We start from the raw sequence: 19,079 nt of genomic DNA on the forward strand, positions 1-19,079 counted from the left end.
AGGGGAAATTTAATGAAAAGAGTCGAAACAGTGGAATATTGGAATCAGAGATATTATCTTATCTATTTTGTGCCTTCTTCTTCCTCGTCCAAACCTCATGACCCACAATGCAACTCAACCACTGACAGTGACATCACAAATTCAAGTATGTTTTACTAGTAAGTTTAAGTAGCCTCAAGCAGAGATGAGGAGCCGGCTACAGAGGTCTGGAAGGCTCACTTATTCGTAATTCACATCTCCAAATTTTCTTTTTCAGTTTCAAACTTGTAGTCTTCAGAACCAGCCTGTTATCTGAGGCAGTTCATCAGATTTCACATACAGCTCCCTCTGAAGCCCCTTTGTGATGGTCCGACAGGCTGTCGCAGTAAGCATGGAGCCCGCACTGTAACTAACTGCACTCCCTGAAGAAATATTATCATATTTTTGGGAAAATGAAAGAGTGATTCCAGAGAGAAGCAGACAGAGGGGTCTACAGTCTGTGTTTGAAGGATATATCCAGGATGTCAAACTGACTCAGCAGCAACAACAGGTTAAAAAGACAAAGATAGTTAGAAGCTAAAGCCCAACTATAGGCCACAGATCACAGTGTAAAAGTGAACCACCACATCACTGCTGATCGCCACACAAGACAATGAATTTAAAGGGAAACTGGCCCGATGCTACGTTATGATTGGCTAGTCTGCATCTGGGGGTGGGACTTAGCTAAGGGTCAGTTGGATGGATGAAAGTTATCTAACTAGTACCAAATGTTTTCAAATGCCAAGTCCATAGCTTATCATAATTTAACCGTCTTTTTTAATGTTTCCATCCCACAGTTTACACTCCTTGTTATACAGTTACACGTCATGGGCAAAGTGTCACATAGCAAATGTAGGAGCCTTTGCTACATGTTGCACTCTTCACACTTCACTTCACACCACACTTGAAAATGACTGACCATATAACAAAAACTACAATCTGCAAGTTATGATTATTTATTTACACTAAAACAAATGTACAGTACAGGTTTTTTTATAATTGTTGTATAAGCACTTAATGGCGTGGTATTTCTGATGATATTGACATAATTAGAAATAAATAAATTGCATGAAACCAGAAAATGATGTAGCACCTTTGCAATAATGCCATGGGTCAAACAGCTGCGACCTTGCTGTCTCAAACATGCGTGTCTCAAACATGTGGGCTTCCTCTTGGATAGCAGGATTATATATATTTTTTTGGGATTCATCTCTTTTCCTAATCCAACTTAGTTGCAAATATTAGATATTTACAGTACAGAGCAGCAGTCTCCGTATGAGGTGTATCTGCCTTCATCCTGACAGGCAGAACTACTCAGTCTGGTTCGCATCTAGGGCAAAGCGTACGCTGCTCCTCCGAGGCTCGGGTCTCTCCAGCAGTGGTGGTGATGGTTCTCCTCCAGCAGCACCCTGGGAATGATGATGACTGGGTCGGAGAACCTCGTCCTTAGCATCTCTAGGAGGCAGCACATGATTATGATACCAGAGAAGAAGGAGACAGAAAGAGACACATGATGAGGCATTTCTCTCAGGCGAACAAGTCATTGGGTAGATTTGGGATGAACACCCTGTGACCGCTCATTTCAGATCAGAATATGAGGCGTCTATTTTAGGGCTGAAAGTTGCAACATAACTATGGAGCTTCTTTTCATGTTTGCTTGTCACAAATAATACAGAAAAATGCATAAAGGAAATCTGGATAGAACAAAGTGACTTACAATTCAAGTAATATATATTGAAAAAAGAGTATAAAAGCCATTGTCCCTTAGGAATACACATGTAAAGTAGCTTTCGATCTATTTCTAACAATGCATTGGACAGCTTTGCATTTGGATCAATTCAAACTGTCGATTTAAATCTATTCTTTGACCCATTCAATTAGTCACAGTGACACTATGAAGTACAGGATGCCAATAGTGCAATGAGGGTCTCGGGGTGTTCTGTGTAAGATTAGCTACAAGATGCATTTATGGCAAAAAGTCCAATTTGAATGGAAATATATTAGCAGTAAATCAGAGTGAAGATCTTTAACATGCACTTACAATTTCCTTTGAACTGTGTGTTTCCAAAGCAGAGCCGCTTCCCTCATTCCATTCATACTTACCTCTCATCTTATATCCAAGCTAACACAAGTCTAGACCAAATTATTAAGCACAACATCAGATTGCAGGTCCAACAGATAACAGTGGCAGCATGCTTTTGAGACAAATTTGGAATAAAGAAAAACAAAACATTATAATGTAAACATAATATGAAACGTTCTGCTAGTGACAACAAGCTAAAATGCAACAATCCAATCACAAGAAAAAATGGTGGCATTGTATGTTGTGTTGGTATTTGCACGTTATTATGTACCAGTTATGTTGAAAATACAACTACATTGTGGTTAATGTGTTGTTAAGTTTAGGACACTCAAACTACTTGGTTCTGAAAAGATAATGTTTTGGCTTAAAATACCTGGTTTGGTTGGCATAGTTCTGACTGGAAACAGTGATGTCTCAGGAAAAAACAAACTATTTTTGTGCCTCTAGCCCGTTGGGTGCCTAAAAAGTTGACAGACACACAGTGATGACTAGCTACAAAAACAGTGACAGGTTACTACAAAACACCCATGTTTGGTGCCTAAAAAGCAGCTGGGAAAAACAAAAACTGGTCGCAACAGAACACCTTTGTTTGGTGCCAATAAAGCCACTGTAAAAACAGCGGCAGGTTCCTACAAAACACCCACATTTAGTGCCTAAAAAGTCACTGGAAATACGATGGGTTGCTTCATAACACCCATGTTTGGTGCCTAAAGGGCTGCTGGAAAAACAGTGATAAGTTGCTACAAAACAGCCATGTCTGGTGCCTAAAGGGGTGCTGGAAAAACAGTGGGAGGTTGCTACAAAACACCCATGTCTGGTGCCTAAAAAGCTGCTGGAAAAACAGTGACAGGTTGCTACAAAACACCCATGTCTGGTGCCTAAAAAGCTGCTGGAAAAACAGTGACAGGTTGCTACAAAACACAAATATCTGGTGCCTAAAAGGCTGCTGGGAAAACAGTGACAGGTTGCTACAAAACACCCATGTCTGGTGCCTAAAAAGCTGCTGGAAAAACAGTGACAGGTTGCTACAAAACACAAATATCTGGTGCCTAAAAGGCTGCTGGGAAAACAGTGACAGGTTGCTACAAAACACCCATGTCTGGTGCCTAAAGGGCTGCTGGAAAAACAGTGACAGGTTGCTACAAAACACAAATATCTGGTGCCTAAAAAGCTGCTGGGAAAAACAGTGACAGGTTGCTACAAAACACCCATGTCTGGTGTCTAAAAATCCGCTGGAAACACAGTGATGGGTTGCTACAAAACAGCCATGTCTGGTGCCTAAAGGGCTGCTGGAAAAAACAGTGACAGGTTGCTACAAAACATCCATGTCTGGAACCTAAAAAGCTGCTGGAAAAACAGTTACAGGTTGCTACAAAACACAAATGTCTGGTGCCTAAAAGGTTGTTGGAAACACAGTGATGGGTAGTTACAAAACACCCGTATTTGCTGCATTAAGCTTTTTATCGTGACGTATTTGCAAACATACAATGCCAACATTTTTGTTTGGCGACTGGGCTGGATGCAAATGCTACACTTTATAACATGTGAGTGATCTGCCTCATAAATGAATGTAATCTCCACTCTTCTACCTGGGTGGATAATTCAACAGTCATGCAGTTTCTTTTAACCATGAAGAGTGGGTGCATTACAGCAGCCGAGAGGCTCAGGCATGGCTGAAGATGTCTGGGCTAAACCTGGGGCCTCCTTAAGAATGGGCACCTTAAGGAACCTTACATGTAGGATGTGACAGCAGGCAGTCAGACAGCCCCATTCACCCTAGTCTAGTGTCCATATGGAAGAGAAATATACAGAAGTGCTATGACCTGAGGAGTAGACCAGAGATAATGTGGTGAAACAAAACTGTGCCACTGTAATAGAAAACAAACGGAAACCATAACTCCATGAGCATGTATGAATGGGAATGAGTGGCATTTGTGGCTCGTGGTCTATTTCCTTTCGCTGCTCTCATGATCGATTACCTGGGATTGGGTAGTGCACAGCCCCACAGGTGTTGCTTTAGAGTCTGCACCCAGCCAATATCTCGGATTGGCTGGCAGAGTTGTATGTAGTGGTACTGTTTTAGCACAACCCTTCAAATGAATCAGAATGTCACTCATTAGCACATGACAAATTGGACACAGCATGAGAAAGAACAATATGATCTCAGCATCATATCACACATTAGTGGGTGTTTTTTTTTTCTCGCATAAAAGAGCATCATTCGTACATTAACTAGAAGCCTAAGAAGCACATGACATCTTATTCTGGAATGAGTGTCTGGACATCCTTTGACGTGCATGTTGCTCTATAAGTTGGATGAGTTCTTGGAATATATTGGAGACAAGATGCAAAAATAATATATTCTTCAGTTCTCACATTGAGGGCAACATGCAGGGCCTGGACAGGATGTCAGAGCTCATGCCAGAATGTGGCTGGATAAGCATAGAAAGAAGTTGTGAGAGCAAAAAAATTCTCTTCCATGTGGATTTATTCAATGTTGTCTGTCTCACGAAGACAAAGACTGGGACAGGAGAAACTGGGACAGATACCTGCAACTGCTAATCTTTCATTCTTCTTAACGAAAAAAAGCAAGAAGACACTGCTTTTTCTGCTTTTTGCATTTATTTGTAATGTTGCATTAAATATGAGCAAGCAGATAGAAACACAAGCACGTCACAGTCATTTTTTTGTTGTTTTCTTTTTGCCCAAGACATAACTTTCTTTATCATACTTTCTATCCTTATTTGCCTAATAATCACAAAGATAGCACAGGGTGTGTGTGGTGTGCTAACAACATTTACTGCCCCTACAAGCCCCCTCCCTTGTGTTACATGACAAAGCGCCCCCCCCCAACCAAAGGCTGCAAAATGCTATTGAGACAGGCCCTCATCTCTGATGGGGCCCGTGCTCAGCTTGGATAGACACGGTGGTTGTGGTGATGGTTACTGTCTCAGACGCCACAGAATAAAGAGATGGTACAGCCGTCTGCTCAGAATGAAGGGAAGGATGCTGAGAAGCAGAGCTAATGCAAACAGTGAGGTGTGTGTGTGGGGTGGAGCACACTGATGGGCTGACCCATGACAAGACTGTACAGTGCTCTTCTAATCCAAAAACAAATTAAAAAATGATGTCTCTATATATACAATAAGAGTTAGTGAAAGCAGCTGGATGCTTTGGACCGAGTGCAGACTCAGCCAAAATGTAGCCCTGCTATAATATAATATATTTATATAGATATAAAAGGGAGGTTATATTTAGTTTTAACAGATAAACAATTACAATACAACTTACTTCATGTTCCCTTTCAACACATCACACCAAGGAAATCTGGATTAAAGAGACACTTCACCCCAAAATCAAAAATACATATCTTTCTTCATACTTGTGATACTTTTTATCAATCTAGACTGTTTTGGTGTGAGTCGCCGAGTGTTGGAGATATCGACTGTAGAGATGTCTGTCTTCTCTCCAATATAATGGGAGCGCCAAAGAATAAATTTGAAGCTCAACAGCAATGTCTCTCTCTAGAAATCATGACCTGGTTACTCAAGATAATCCACAGACCTTGTTGTGAGCAGTTTTATGTAGGAACTATTTTCTGTCTACCGAACTACACCTGCAGACCGTATCACTGCGCAGAAGGAAGTGTGCATCTACGTCTAGCTCACCTAGCATCAAAGTTGCATAATTGCCTAGAGTTGGTTTGTGTTCTCACAGCAGCATTTACAAGCGGACCAGATGCTCTCGATTGGTCAGAATTTCCATGTAGGAAAAATCCAGGAAGTAAACAAAACGTTGAAGAAGAGTACACTTGCAAGATAAATGTGACACTTTCTAATGTCACAATGGAGGGACAACTACGCAGGTTGATTTTAGCGCTACTCATCATGGACTATATTGCTGTCATTGTTCATTTTAGTCAAACCATACAGTTTGAAAACGAGGCGCGGCTCCAACTAGAAAACAATGTTTTGATGCATTGGATGTGCCGAATGTGCATATTAAGGCAGTACAGGAGGAGGCGCACATTAATAATCCTCCAGGACTGTAACATGCTCATGTTTAACCCAAACAATATGTCATGTGACTGCAGTTGGTTCAGATCGAGGTTGAAACACGTTCTCACCACAAACAAGCCGCACTAGAGTTTGTTTGTAACCACACTGAGATCACCTCTTCAAGAGGGACTTAGTCTGGTTCTTTTGGTGTGCTGTGTTCACACCTGCCCAAATGAACTGCGCTTAGGGGGCAAATGAATATGAGTTCAACTGAACTGAACCAAACAGGGCAAGTGTGAGAGCACCCTAAGTTAGCCTGTTGCTAGTTATGAAGTGCTAGGTTAAAACATTTTTTTCACATCTTCATGTATGATGAATAAAGTGGATTATTGCTACGTTTAGCCTCATGTTTATTCAAAACAACAACATAGGGCTCAAATAACCATTGAGTTTGTGGATTTGTCCTGTACTGTGGGGACATGGCTGTAGCTATGTCTCCAAGCACGAGCCTCTCATCCATTAGTTGATCCAAGTCTTCTTCTGCACGGTGATATGGTTGGCAGATGTAGGTCGGTTGAAAGAAAACAGTTCCTTAACAATCTAGATTGATAAACAGCACCACAGGTTAGAGGAAAAATACACATTTTCGATTTTGGGGTGAACTGTTCCTTTAAACCGTAATTCAAAAACAGAGGCTTTACAGCTTATTTTGGTTTGCTTTGCTATCGATACCTCTCACACACAAACACAGCACCACCATGTTGAACTTGCCACACACAGCAAAAGTACCTCCAGCATTAAATCAACATTTTTAAATAAACTACACCATCAAACCAACATACGTTTCATCCTCTTGGAATTTGGGCAAAACATGTGGAGCATGGATTCAAAAAAACGGAGGCTGACGAACATTGGAGTCCAAAACAGAAGCAGTTACACTTATCATCACATCACTGTGCCCTTATTGGAGTGTATTCAAATACAAGATGGTGCTAACAGACACAATTAGGAAAATGAGATCAAACTTCTATATCCTTTGTGGTGAATTGTTCATAATTTATTAGGAATGTGAATCTGTGCTTCATCTATACAGCCTCCTCTTTAAAGGTTATGTGAAAAGTGCTATTAAGCAGCAATATGAGCCGTCTTTCTGTTATCATCCCATAGCAGTCTAATCATATTGGTTACGGTCACCCTTGGCAGAGTGCGTTTAAATAAAAAAAGCCACGAGGAGGTGTGTGTTTGTGTGCATGCTGCTGCAATTGCATAACTGCTGCGAAAGCTTTGCGGAGGGATCAGTCTTGTAAATAAAGAGCACACTGGAGGTGATTACACTAAGTTATGGCTATTGAGATTGACAGCTCTGCATGCTGTGTGCTTCGCAGACTGGATACAACCTGAACCACTCAACACCACATTTCCCAGCTCCACTGAACTCATCCCTCTCTGATTCTGAGAAATGTTGTTACTCTAATGTTAGATGTCAGTATGACTGCACGACAGTATTATCTCATTCTGTGGGAATACTCATCTGCTATGCAAATGACTGGTGTTTGATGCATAATCAGTTTAGTGTGACCCAGATGGTTCGCTGGCAACAAATTGGGTGCCTTGAGAGAACTGAAATACCACGGTATGAATGGGCTTCATGTACAAACAGCGAATGCTGAATGGGAGAACAGGTTGTTTCTCTTTAGATGAACTGAAAACAATTTTGTGGAGCCTACAACAGAGTTCAGAATGAGACACTGGGTTACAAAATCACACTGAACAAAAGCGTTGTGATAGACATTGAGCTCTATGAACAGAGAGCCGTAGCAGAGATGACAGAGCAGGTACAAAACAAGCCATGGATCATACACTTGTGACTAACCAAGCGGGACATTTATCAAAGATTTTCAGATTTTTAATTTGTGCAGAAACCATATCCAAAGTGTCAATTTGATTCTCCAAAACAATCAAAAAGAAAGGGGGAACAAAATCCTTGATAAACTCAACAAAGCAATCTGCTCAGCTGATCAAAGCCAACCCTTCAGCACTGCTTGTTGGTGGGGCCCATGCAACAAGAGCCATCCATTGCCTAGCCAGGCAGCCAGTAGCCATGGCAACCTGCAGATGGAGGCGAGCAGAGTGGGGGGTGGTGGGTGGCATCAAATGGCAGGGGAAGAGGATGCTCCCGCCCACTCGTTACTATAGCGATCTAACATAGCGTGAGGTGGGAGGAGCAATGGCATGTCATGTCTAAACCCCAATATCTTGTTATTATTGTAGCCAAGAGGTAGTGAAGGAGGACAGAGAAGAATGATGCTGAGAGACCGAACAAAGACGAGAGAGTAGAGAAAGAGACTGGAGGGGGAAACAGAGGGAAAGAAGATGAGAATAAAGACGAGAACCTTAATTAATTTTGCAGCCTCTGTGTTTGTTTTTCCCCCGAAAACATAAGAAATAAAAGGAGAAGTAGTGCTAAATGATTTTTACTCTTTTGCCTCAGCCAGTTTGTTGTTCATCTCTTTACTTTTCTCCTTGTCCCCCACCGCTGGCCGGTTCTCTGGCTGGTTCTCCGAGGTCGTCTTCTTGGAGCCCCTCAGCGCGGCGCTCTGCTTATCTTTGGCTTTCTTCAATGGCTTGCCCTGGCCTGCCGCTGTGGCTCCAGACTTTTTGGGTTTAGAGCGAGGGACACTACACCTGTCAACCTAAGGATGTGTGGATAGTGGAAATGAGATTCCTGAGCTGAACTTTTTTTTTTTTTAATTTCTAAAACTGTGCCGTGCAATGAGATGAGCATGACAAGAATTTTTCCTCTTCTCACCTGTTTGATGGGGTCCATGTAAGGCTCGCTGTACAAGCTGCGTATCCTCCTCCGCTCCAGGGCTTTGTTGTCAGCGGGCTGCAGCGGGGCCTGCCCCTTGAAGGTGGCGCTGTAGCTTGTCTCTAGGCTGGTCTTCCCATCAGGAGGAAGGTACTGGGACCGGGCCCGGATCATTTTTGCCGGCTTTACGTCTCTGTAGGCCTTGTACTCAGTTCTGTGTGTGTGAGAGAGAGATGAAGGTCAGGTATCAGGAGGAAAATGTCCTATGCTGCAGAGCTTTAAAACCCATCAGTGATGATTATCAATGCAGAGTCATGACAGAGCACAGGTGAGAGTAAGAAGTTACCCTCTGGATAATACATTTCTGTAAATGCTCTTGATAAACAGAAAATAATTCGGACCTCAATTGAGGATACTTATGGCTTTAAAGGTCTCAAGTTAAGGCAATGTTTTGACATTTTGGGAAATATGCTTACTTGCTGTCTTACAGAGAGTTGGATAAGAAGATTGATGATGTTCTCATGCATGTATGGTACCTTTTAGTACCAGATCTGTGTGCTAGGTACCCCAACAGAGGGGGGACCAAAAATGGGGACGGTACGAAACGGTTCCATTGGTACCATCCACAACTTTTCACAGTGGAAAATATGCATACGGAACTGAACTGTACCGTACTGCTCGGTGTAAACAGGGCTTTAGAGTGCATTGGGGTGAGAACACCAGGTTTAGACAAGAGGCGAAAGTGCCGCAAAACACCCCGAAGCCTGGAAGCCAGCCACAGGGCTCTGTGGCTCTGCAGACCCACAAGTTCAGCTTCAGACAGGAGGTGGAAACGCCCCGAAGTTGTGAAGCCGTTGGGGGCCAAATTCCAGGTACTGAAACTGGTTCAAATGTAAAAAAGTTTTCAACCTCACTCTCCAAAAAAACAAAAAGAATCCACTACAGTCTCTGGTAGTTTCTTAGCAAGACTCTGAGAGGTCTCTGCACCCAGACAAGAAATACCCCATTGTACAAACACCCAGGGTACAGACATGAGATAGTATCCATCCTCTCATCTACCTCTCAGAAGGAAAGTGAATAAACATATTTCCCAAAGTGTCAAATTATCCTTAAAATCCACACTATGAGAGATTTTCCAAAAAACAATATATAGATTCCCATAAAACTAATCCATCTCAGTCATCACTTAAGACAGACTAGCAGAGTGTGGCAGTGTATTTATCTGCAGAGATCCTGCCCTCCGCCTGTATTCTCTTATTTTCTTCTTATTTTGGTTTGTTTGGGACGTTTCTGGTTGTCAGCCTTTGGGCAGTGGTGTGTAGCCTCCAGCCAACAGTAGCGTGAGGTCAGGACTCTATAAAAATGTAGCGACCAGGTTACACTGCTGTCTCCATCTCTCTACCCTGATCTGTGGTTGCAAGCTGCAAGTCTGTGTCTGTTTGATTGAGGGTGAGGTTGAGACACACACACACACACACACACACACACACACACACACACACACACATACATGCAGACACAGAGCAGAGAAGCCAAGCAGACAGGATGAAGCATGTACTTCGGCTGAATTCACACAAATCTGTCAATGCAGCACCTCCCTGCAGGGCCGTGTGGAGGTGTGCTAGTGTTTATTTGTGCTTTGCAACATAACCACCATGAAACAAATCAGAAAAAACATTTTATTACTCTGGTTCTTTGCTTTGTCCTAATTACTGCATAGTGCACCTTTAAGTTTACTGTTTGTTTTTAAAGAAGCCCTATTATCCTAATTTTCAGGTTCATACTTGTATTTTCAGTTGCTACTACCACGTTTACATGCATTAATGTCCAAAAAACACTTTATTTTTTATCAAACTGTCTGTGCTGGAACACCTGTATTTACCCTCTGCATTTCCGGGTCTTCCATATCTCGGCGTCTCTGCACCGTCAGGAGTGACTGTAATGGAGAATAATGTCCCATTCTGCCATTAAAAACAAAATCACCAATTAAAGCTTCTAAACCAAAATCTTAACAACTTGACATGGTCCAGCAGGGGTATGATCCAAAATCAGGAAGGAATTAACAACACTGGCAATCAAGATTAAATGTTACCCTGACATTAGCATGTAGCATCAGTACTGCACTTGCAGCTGCGTATTGAATGTAACAGAGTACAGCTGTACTTTCTAACATGAAAAAAGCACCAATAAAAGCTTCTGGCACAAAATATTCCCAACTGGACATGTTATAGCAGGAATATAATAAATGAAAAACACTGGCAGCCAAGTTTACATGTTTTCCCTGATGTTAGCATGTAGCTTCATGTAGCACTGTACTTGCAGCAAGGTAACGACTGTGACAAAGTATAGAAGCACTTTTTTATGTGAAAAATCATTCATGAAAGATTCTTAACCAAAATCTTCACAACCAGACATGTTCCAGCAGGAATATGATCCAAAATCAGGGAGAAATTAACAACATATCCAAGATTATATGTTTCCCTGATGTTAGCATGTAGCTACATGTAGCACTGTACTTGCAGCCAGGTAATGACTGTAGCAGAGTACAGAGACACTTTCAACCATGAAAAATCACCAATAAAGCATCTAGCACAAAATCTTCACAACTGGGCATGTTCCAGTAGGAATACGGTCCAAAATCATAAAGAAATTCACAACATTGGCGACCAACATTACATGTTTCCTTGATATTAGCATGTAGCTTTCTACCATGAAAAAAAATTACCAATAAAAACTTGTAAACTGAAATCTTCGCAACTGGACATGTTTCAGCAAGAATATGATCCAAAGCTGGGGAGAAATTTACAACATTGGCAACCAAGATTATTTCCTTGACATTAGCATGTAGCTACATGTAGCACTGTACTTGCAGACAGGTAATTACTGCAACAGAGAATAGAGGCACTTTCAACCATGAAAAATCACCATTAAAAGCCTCTAAACCAAAATCTTCACTATTGGACATGTTCCAGCAGGAATACGATCCAAAATCAGGGAGAAATGAACAACACTGGCAACCAAGATTACATGTTTCCTTGACATTAGCTTGTAGCTTCATGTAGCACTGTACTTGCAGCCAGGTAATGATTACTGTGAAAAATCACCAATAAAAGCTGCTAGACCAATATCTTCACAACATGTTATAGGAGAACTGTGAAAAAAAACTGCAATCAAGTGTACATGTTTTCCTGACATTAGCATGTAGCTACATGTAGGAGTGTAGGCTATGTAATGTCAACACTTGCAGTAGCGTGCCTGGAGCAGATGACCACATAAAACCCCTCCGCCAAGAAGTGACCTTCAGCTTGTCTTGAAAGTAGAAAAAAACCCCATTGGAGTATTCAGAACACTCTGTTTGTTTATGGGGATATATATACTGTATGAAAAGCATTCCCAGCCACTGTCGTGCTTCATTATACCTCTTCAGTATTTCATATATTTGTATTTTCTTTACTCGTTTCGTGGCTGACATCTGCGGTGTAATCATCCCTATGCAAATCAGTGATTATTATGGGTCTCTACATTGTCTCTGCATATACAGTCAGGTCCATAATTATTTGGACAATGATACAGTTGTCGTCATTTTGGCTCTGTACACCACCACAATGGGTTTTAAATGAAACAATGAATACCTGCTTAAAGTGCAGACTCTCAGCTTTCATTTAAGGCTTTTTTCAAAAATGTAGTATGAACCATGTAGGAATTACAACCATTTCTTCACACAGTCCCCCAACTTTAAGGGCTCATAAGTATTTGGACAAACTAACATAATCATCAATTAAACAGTCAGTTTTAATACTTGGTTGCAAATCCTTTGCAGTCAATGAATGCCTGAAGTGTTGGACACATAGACATCATCAGATGCTGGGTTTCTTCCCTGGTGATGCTCTACCAGCCCTTTACTGCAGCCGTCTGCACTTCCTGCTTGTGTTTTGGGTGTTTTGCCCTCAGTTTTGGCTTCAGCAAGAGAAACGCATGCTCAGTTGGATTCAGGTCAGATGATATGACTTGGCCATTGCAGAACATTCCACTTCTTTGCCTTAAAAATGTCTTTGGTTGCTTTTGCAGTATGCGTCAGGTCAATGTCCATCTGCACTGTGAAGCATCGTCCAATGAGTTTTGAAGCATTTGGTTGAATCTGAGCAGATAATGGTGCCCCAAACACTTCAGCTTTCATCCTGCTGCTCTTGTAAGCAGTCACATCATCAATAAATACAAGAGAACCAGTTCCACTGGCAGCCATACATGGCCATGACATAACAGTACCTCCACCATGCTTCACTGATGAGGTGGTGTGCGTTGGATCATGAGCAGTTCCTTCCCTTCTTCCTTCTCTTGTCTTCCCATCATTCTGGTAGTTGATCTTTGTTTTATCTGGCCATAGTATGCTGTTCCACAACTGTACAGGCTTTTTTGATGGTTTTTGACAAACTCTAATCTGGCCTTCCATTTTTAAGGCTAACCAATGGTTTGCATCTTGTGATAAACCCTCTGTATTTATTCTAGTGAAGTCTTGTCTTGCTGACAAGAGCAGCAGGATGAAAGCTGAAGTGTTTGGGGCACCATTATCTGCTCAGATTCAACTAAATGCTTCAAAACTCATTGGATGATGCTTCACAGTGCAGATGGACATTGACCTGAAGCATATTGCAAAAGCAACCAAAGACATTTTTAAGGCAAAGAAGTGGAATGTTCTGCAATGGCCAAGTCATATCATCTGACCTGAATCCAAATGAGCATGCGTTTCTCTTGCTGAAGCCAAAACTGAGGGCAAAACACCCAAAACACAAGCAGGAAGTGCAGACGGCTGCAGTAAAGGGCTGGTAGAGCATCACCAGGGAAGAAACCCAGCATCTGATGATGCCTATGTGTCCAACACTTCAGGCAGTCATTGACTGTAAAGGATTTGCAACCAAGTATTAAAACTGACTGTTTAATTGATGATTATGTTAGTTTGTCCAAATACTTATGAGCCCTTAAAGTTGGGGGACTGTGTGAAGAAATGGCTGTAATTCCTACACGGTTCATACTACATTTTTGAAAAAAGCCTTAAATGAAAGCTGAGAGTCTGCACTTTAAGCAGGTATTCATTGTTTCATTTAAAACCCATTGTGGTGGTGTACAGAGCCAAAATGACGACAACTGTATCATTGTCCAAATAATTATGGACCTGACTGTATATATCTGGATATATAGTGTTTTGTTGCCGACTGTCTCATAAAAACCTTTGTTGGAACATCATTAAAGGAAATCTCTATAAAAATAGATATTACTTTCTGTTATAATCCCTGTGTAGAGATCAAGTGAAGTGGTGCATTACTACTGTAGAGCAGAGTATGTCAGTGGTGCTGTAGGTGGGAGGAGGTCTGCACCGCAGCGTGGTGGTGTGATACTCTGTAGTCCTCCTCACACAGCAGTTCTGAAGAAGGTCAGCAGTATGGCATTCACACAGAGCTGACTGGCCTGCAGCATGTGCTCTATATCAGGCTCCCCACATTTACAGACCTATGGATAAGTGTACCACAGAGTCCAACCGCAGCAGCTTGATACCAGGTGCATATTATAGTCGTATACTTTAATGCATCACACTGCATCACTCTCTCATTATCTTACACTTTTGATTTTTCTCTGCAGTGTAATGTTTTCCCATTCACTTGACTCTTAACATTACAGATACAGAATCTGTGTTAATCTGCAGTATTTCCATTGTATGAAGGCGGCAACTAACAATTATTTTCATTATTGATTAATATGCTGATTATTCTCTCAATTGATTTATTGCTTGTTCCATAACATGTGTAAAAGTAGTAAAAATGCCTCCAAAAGCACATGCCTAGATGATGAATCTGTTATTACAATAGTTGCTGATTATTTTTATTTGCTTATTTACTCAAACTTCCTGAAATTATTGCGTTCACTTTGAGACTTAGTTGAGGGCTGTGATTTCACTTAATGATAGAAAAGGTTGGGAACTAATGGTTTAAGCTACTCCCTGTGTTACTGTTGTAAAAGAAGAACACCACTACACAAACATGAACAAACATTTATTATTACTATCATTGTGGAAAAGAGTTAAGCTGAAATGTTTCTGCTTATACGGGTTATGAATCTTTGCAAAGAGGTCATGAGGTAATGCTTTACAAAACTGACATCTGCCAGACCCTAATACCAGCAGAGGAAGCTCCAACTCTATCATGACTGAACGGCAAAATTAACCTTGGATTTCTCTGCGTTTAATTCCTTTTTTTACAACCAGAAGCCAGTGGTAATGTAACAAAGTAATCTGTACGTTATCTTTCACTTTTACTCCACTACATTTACTCAAGAAAATGTGTGCCTTTACTCCAATACAATACATTTCCCCTACAGTTACTTACTATAAATAGAAAAGGAAGGGATGAAGGGATGAGGGAAGGAATAACTGGATTTTGTTCCTAAAATCCTTTAAATTGTAAAAAAGACCTCTATTTTTTTTCAAGTGCAATAAATGTGCCATTTTTAAGGCGGTGTACATGTAACAAAGAAATATACTTCATAATTTCGAAACATTTAATATCATAAAATAATTTCTGATACTCAAGTACATGAGTTTAACTAATTTTCTGGTAAGATACCTGTACTTTTACTCAAGTACTTCAACCACCTCTGCCAGAAACAAAGCAAATTCATTGCTCTTATGATAGAGCTGTTTTTGCACCAATGTACAGTACATTTAATTTAAACCATTAAAATATTTTTCATGGTGTCTTACTCCTCCTGTCGTAAGATACTGAGATGCTGTAACTTCAAAGGAAAACAGACAGCTCTCTGTTTTAGGGCAGTCAGGTGACACCTATCTGTTGTCCCCTGTGGCTCCACTCCAGTCACAAACAAATAAATTTCCCCCAACGCAGCACAATGCAGCATGAGCGCAATTGTAGCCAAGGTTCAGTGGAAAGTCTGCGCTCCCCAGGGCAACACCACGGATAGAAGAGCAGACGAGGCTGGGCTGCTGTACTTGTGCCTCATTAGAACAATTTGTTCGCAAGTCATATAGAAAGACATCAAATCAATAACTGGCAGCTATGGAACACAGCCTTGGAGACCGCGTGATCCTGTTTAATGTAATGTATGTTTCAGGGACGGGTGCATTGATTTAACATGTTTTAACGTATTACACTGAGAAGGGGTGGTGAGAGTGGAGCTGGGTTGTCTGACCTTGCATCACAGTGTGGAAGCTAGGCTCCTGCATTTCTACCATCAAAACAGAGGCTTTAAATGATATTTTGAGTAAAATTGCCGTACGTGTCATAACCACAAAAACAAATAGGTGTAAATGTGTAAATTTATATGAAATGGAAGGGATGATGTGTCCAAAAGACCTGTCACGTCCATCATAGCCACAGTTGTAGGACTGATACTGTGCTATCCTGATCATGTCTTGAAAGACAGTTCAGACTAAAACCAACCACTCACTGTAAGCTCCACAAAATGGTCAAATTATCATACATTATGGCACCTTTGGCATTGTTGATCGTACAAAGGGCATGATTATCACACAAATAGGATAATTATTGTGCATCTGGCATCGCTGTTAGGCTCTGACCTCAAATGTTCTTGTGGTGGTTTGTCATGGGACAGCATGTGGGAGTCAAACAACAACAGGAGGACTTATGAGTCTTAGATATTTCTCAGTGGATTGTAATGGTGTGGAAAAAATTTCTATATCAGTTAAAGTATACGCTACATACCTTGCTGTCAGACAGCGATTTGCGATGGGCAACTGAAGCGGCTGTATCGCTCCCTTCAATCCCAGACTACATTTGACTACATGATTTACCCTTGCCTTGATCGGTTAGTTTGTGTGACTTTGGGGTTTAAAAGGGTTAGTTCGGACTCGAAAAAAGTCTTAGAATTACAAACAAATAAATTAAGTCATTGAGGCAGCAGTGGATTAGCAGCTCCCGTGCTCAGCAAGCTAGAATTACAGTTTTTGTCAATGAGTCTGATGGCTTTGATCAGAGACTAAAGCTGTCAGTGGCTTCCCTGTCAGAGTGGATTGAGAGCGGTAAAAATCCACAGCAGTACATTGTCTCCAAACTGGGGGTGGGCTGACTGCCATCTACTGTTGTAAATACACTGACTGTGGATTATCTCGTACAACCCCACTTCAAAACTTTCCCCTGAAGTCATACCTATGTTGGTGCCACCGGTGAATATACAGCCACCGCCAAAAAACTTTCAGAGGTGCTGGATCAAAAAATTCAAACTGTATAAAAGTGTATTAAAAAGCTCACAGTAATTTAATCTGTGCAGAGTTTCAATCTAACAGAGATCTTCATCAGGCGTCGTCAAATCACCATCACAAAGCAGAACAAGCAATATGAGCACACAAACACATTCGTCACTCAGGTGATTGTGATCTGCTTGAGTGAGAGTCAGTCTACTCTCAGGCTGAAACAATCAGGTTGGACCAATCAGAGCCGAGCTGAATAAGACTGTCTGATACCCCAACATGGGGGATAGAGCATGCCTCTATTAAAAGAAACTGGAGACATCAAAATCAGTTTTATACAGGCATATAATGAACGTAACACATCAGAAGTTAAGTTAAAAATACAGTATATTATAAACATGTCATAAAAACTGCTATATAGAAAAATACAGAGAAAAAGTGGAGAAATAGAGAACAGTCATATATTACGGGACTATACACAAATTCAGATTAGCAACTGATAAGATATTGCTGTCTTAAATCTCTACTGCTTGCAAAAAGATATTCTCTTACAGACTGACAATCGCTTAAAAAGTTCCTAAAATAACAGGAAAACTCATCTCTGATGCAATATTCACAGAATATAATGCACTCCCCTCAATTTTTTTCTTTTTTCCCAATTGGCAAATCTCATTCAGGGTGCCCTATTTAAACTGCTCTGGCCTGCCTACTGTTGCTGCTTCCTCTGCAAGCCACTTTGCAACCTGCCTCCACCCCAGCTCCTCCTTTACATGCTATGTCTGACTTACCAATATCATGTCTGTTTGTCAGTGATACTGCTGCTCTGTTCTGTTCCTGGGGGTCTTTGCTGCTGCTCTCCCTGCCTTAGGCTTTCCATGTAGGCGCATGGAAGGGCAGGGAGGTTTGTTCTCTCTGCCTCGGGCTGTCCTCATTTGCACGTGGAAGGGCAGGGAGGTGTACTCTCTCTGCCTTAGGCTTTCCACACAGGCGCATGCCTTAGGAAAGGCAGAGTGGCCCCAGAACAGAGCCATACAGCCAAATACAATACTGCAAATGGAAATAAAGTTTTCTTTGACTAAAGTGTTCCTGACTGAACTAACATTTAGGCAGTATGAGGAAGGCTGAATTCAAAATGCTTTAGAGATTTAAAAAATGTTATCCAAAGTGACTGTAATAAATTTATATTTGACTCAACTTCTGATGTGTTGTATTCATTATATGCCTGTATAATACTGATTTTAATGTTTCTTTAGTTCCTTTTCACAGAGGCATAATCTGTGCCCCATGTGGGGCTATCAGACAGTGTTATTCAGCTCTGCTCTGGCTGGTCCAACCTGATTGTTTCAACCTGACTCCCAATCAAGCAGATCACAATCACCTGAGTGACGAATGTGTTTGTGTCTGTAAATGGCTTGTTCTGCTTTGTGATGGTGATTTGAAAATGTCTGATGACAATGTCTGCTGGAGGGAAACATTGCACAATTAAAACTGCTGTGAGCTTTTAATACAGTGTGTGAACCACTAGTGAATATACTTTGGACAAAACTCAGACAGCCATGCTTGCAGCTTTGTGAGGTCCAATTAAATGCTTAAAGGCAGCATGCTAACATATTGTTAATTAGCACCAAACACAAAGTACAGCTGAGGCTGATCAGACAGGTCATTAGTTTTGCAAGTATTTAGTCAGAAACAGACAAAAATGTTGTACTAATGACAGTGGAACGGAAAAAGTTAAAGGGTCACCAAAGTTGTTATAATTCATAAACAGACAGATGGTGAACATGGAGGAAAATATGAATTTAATTATGATTTGTTATAGAAGTTACTCAAGTATTTCATCTAACCTTTGTGAAACTGTCAAGTAGAACATAAATAAAGACAAGTGACATTTACAAATTCAAACAGATTTTCAATTAACAATAAGTTCCCATTAATCTAAACTTTAATCAGCTATCA

At 41.0% G+C, this 19,079-nt stretch overlaps 1 protein-coding gene across 4 annotated transcripts in view; it reads right to left on the reverse strand.

Moving 5' to 3' along the window:
- Positions 1-960: 960 nt before the first annotated feature.
- Positions 961-19,079, reverse strand: part of map6a (microtubule-associated protein 6a) — a 31,658-nt gene continuing 13,539 nt past the window's right edge. Inside the window, exons 2-5 of one of the 4 annotated variants that reach the window (XM_033645967.2) lie at positions 8,909-9,122; positions 8,578-8,792; positions 4,081-4,191; positions 961-1,473 (exon numbers count right to left, since the gene is read on the reverse strand). In XM_033645967.2, the coding sequence (XP_033501858.1) occupies positions 1,329-1,473; positions 4,081-4,191; positions 8,578-8,792; positions 8,909-9,122 (685 nt within the window). In that variant the 3' untranslated portion in view covers positions 961-1,328. Of the gene's footprint in view, positions 4,192-8,577; positions 8,793-8,908; positions 9,123-19,079 lie in introns of all 4 variants that reach the window. The other 3 variants (XM_078172340.1, XM_033645976.2, XM_078172341.1) reach the window with 3 other exon arrangements.

Source organism: Epinephelus lanceolatus, chromosome 11 (assembly GCF_041903045.1).
Source record: "Epinephelus lanceolatus isolate andai-2023 chromosome 11, ASM4190304v1, whole genome shotgun sequence".
NCBI lineage: Eukaryota > Metazoa > Chordata > Actinopteri > Perciformes > Serranidae > Epinephelus > Epinephelus lanceolatus.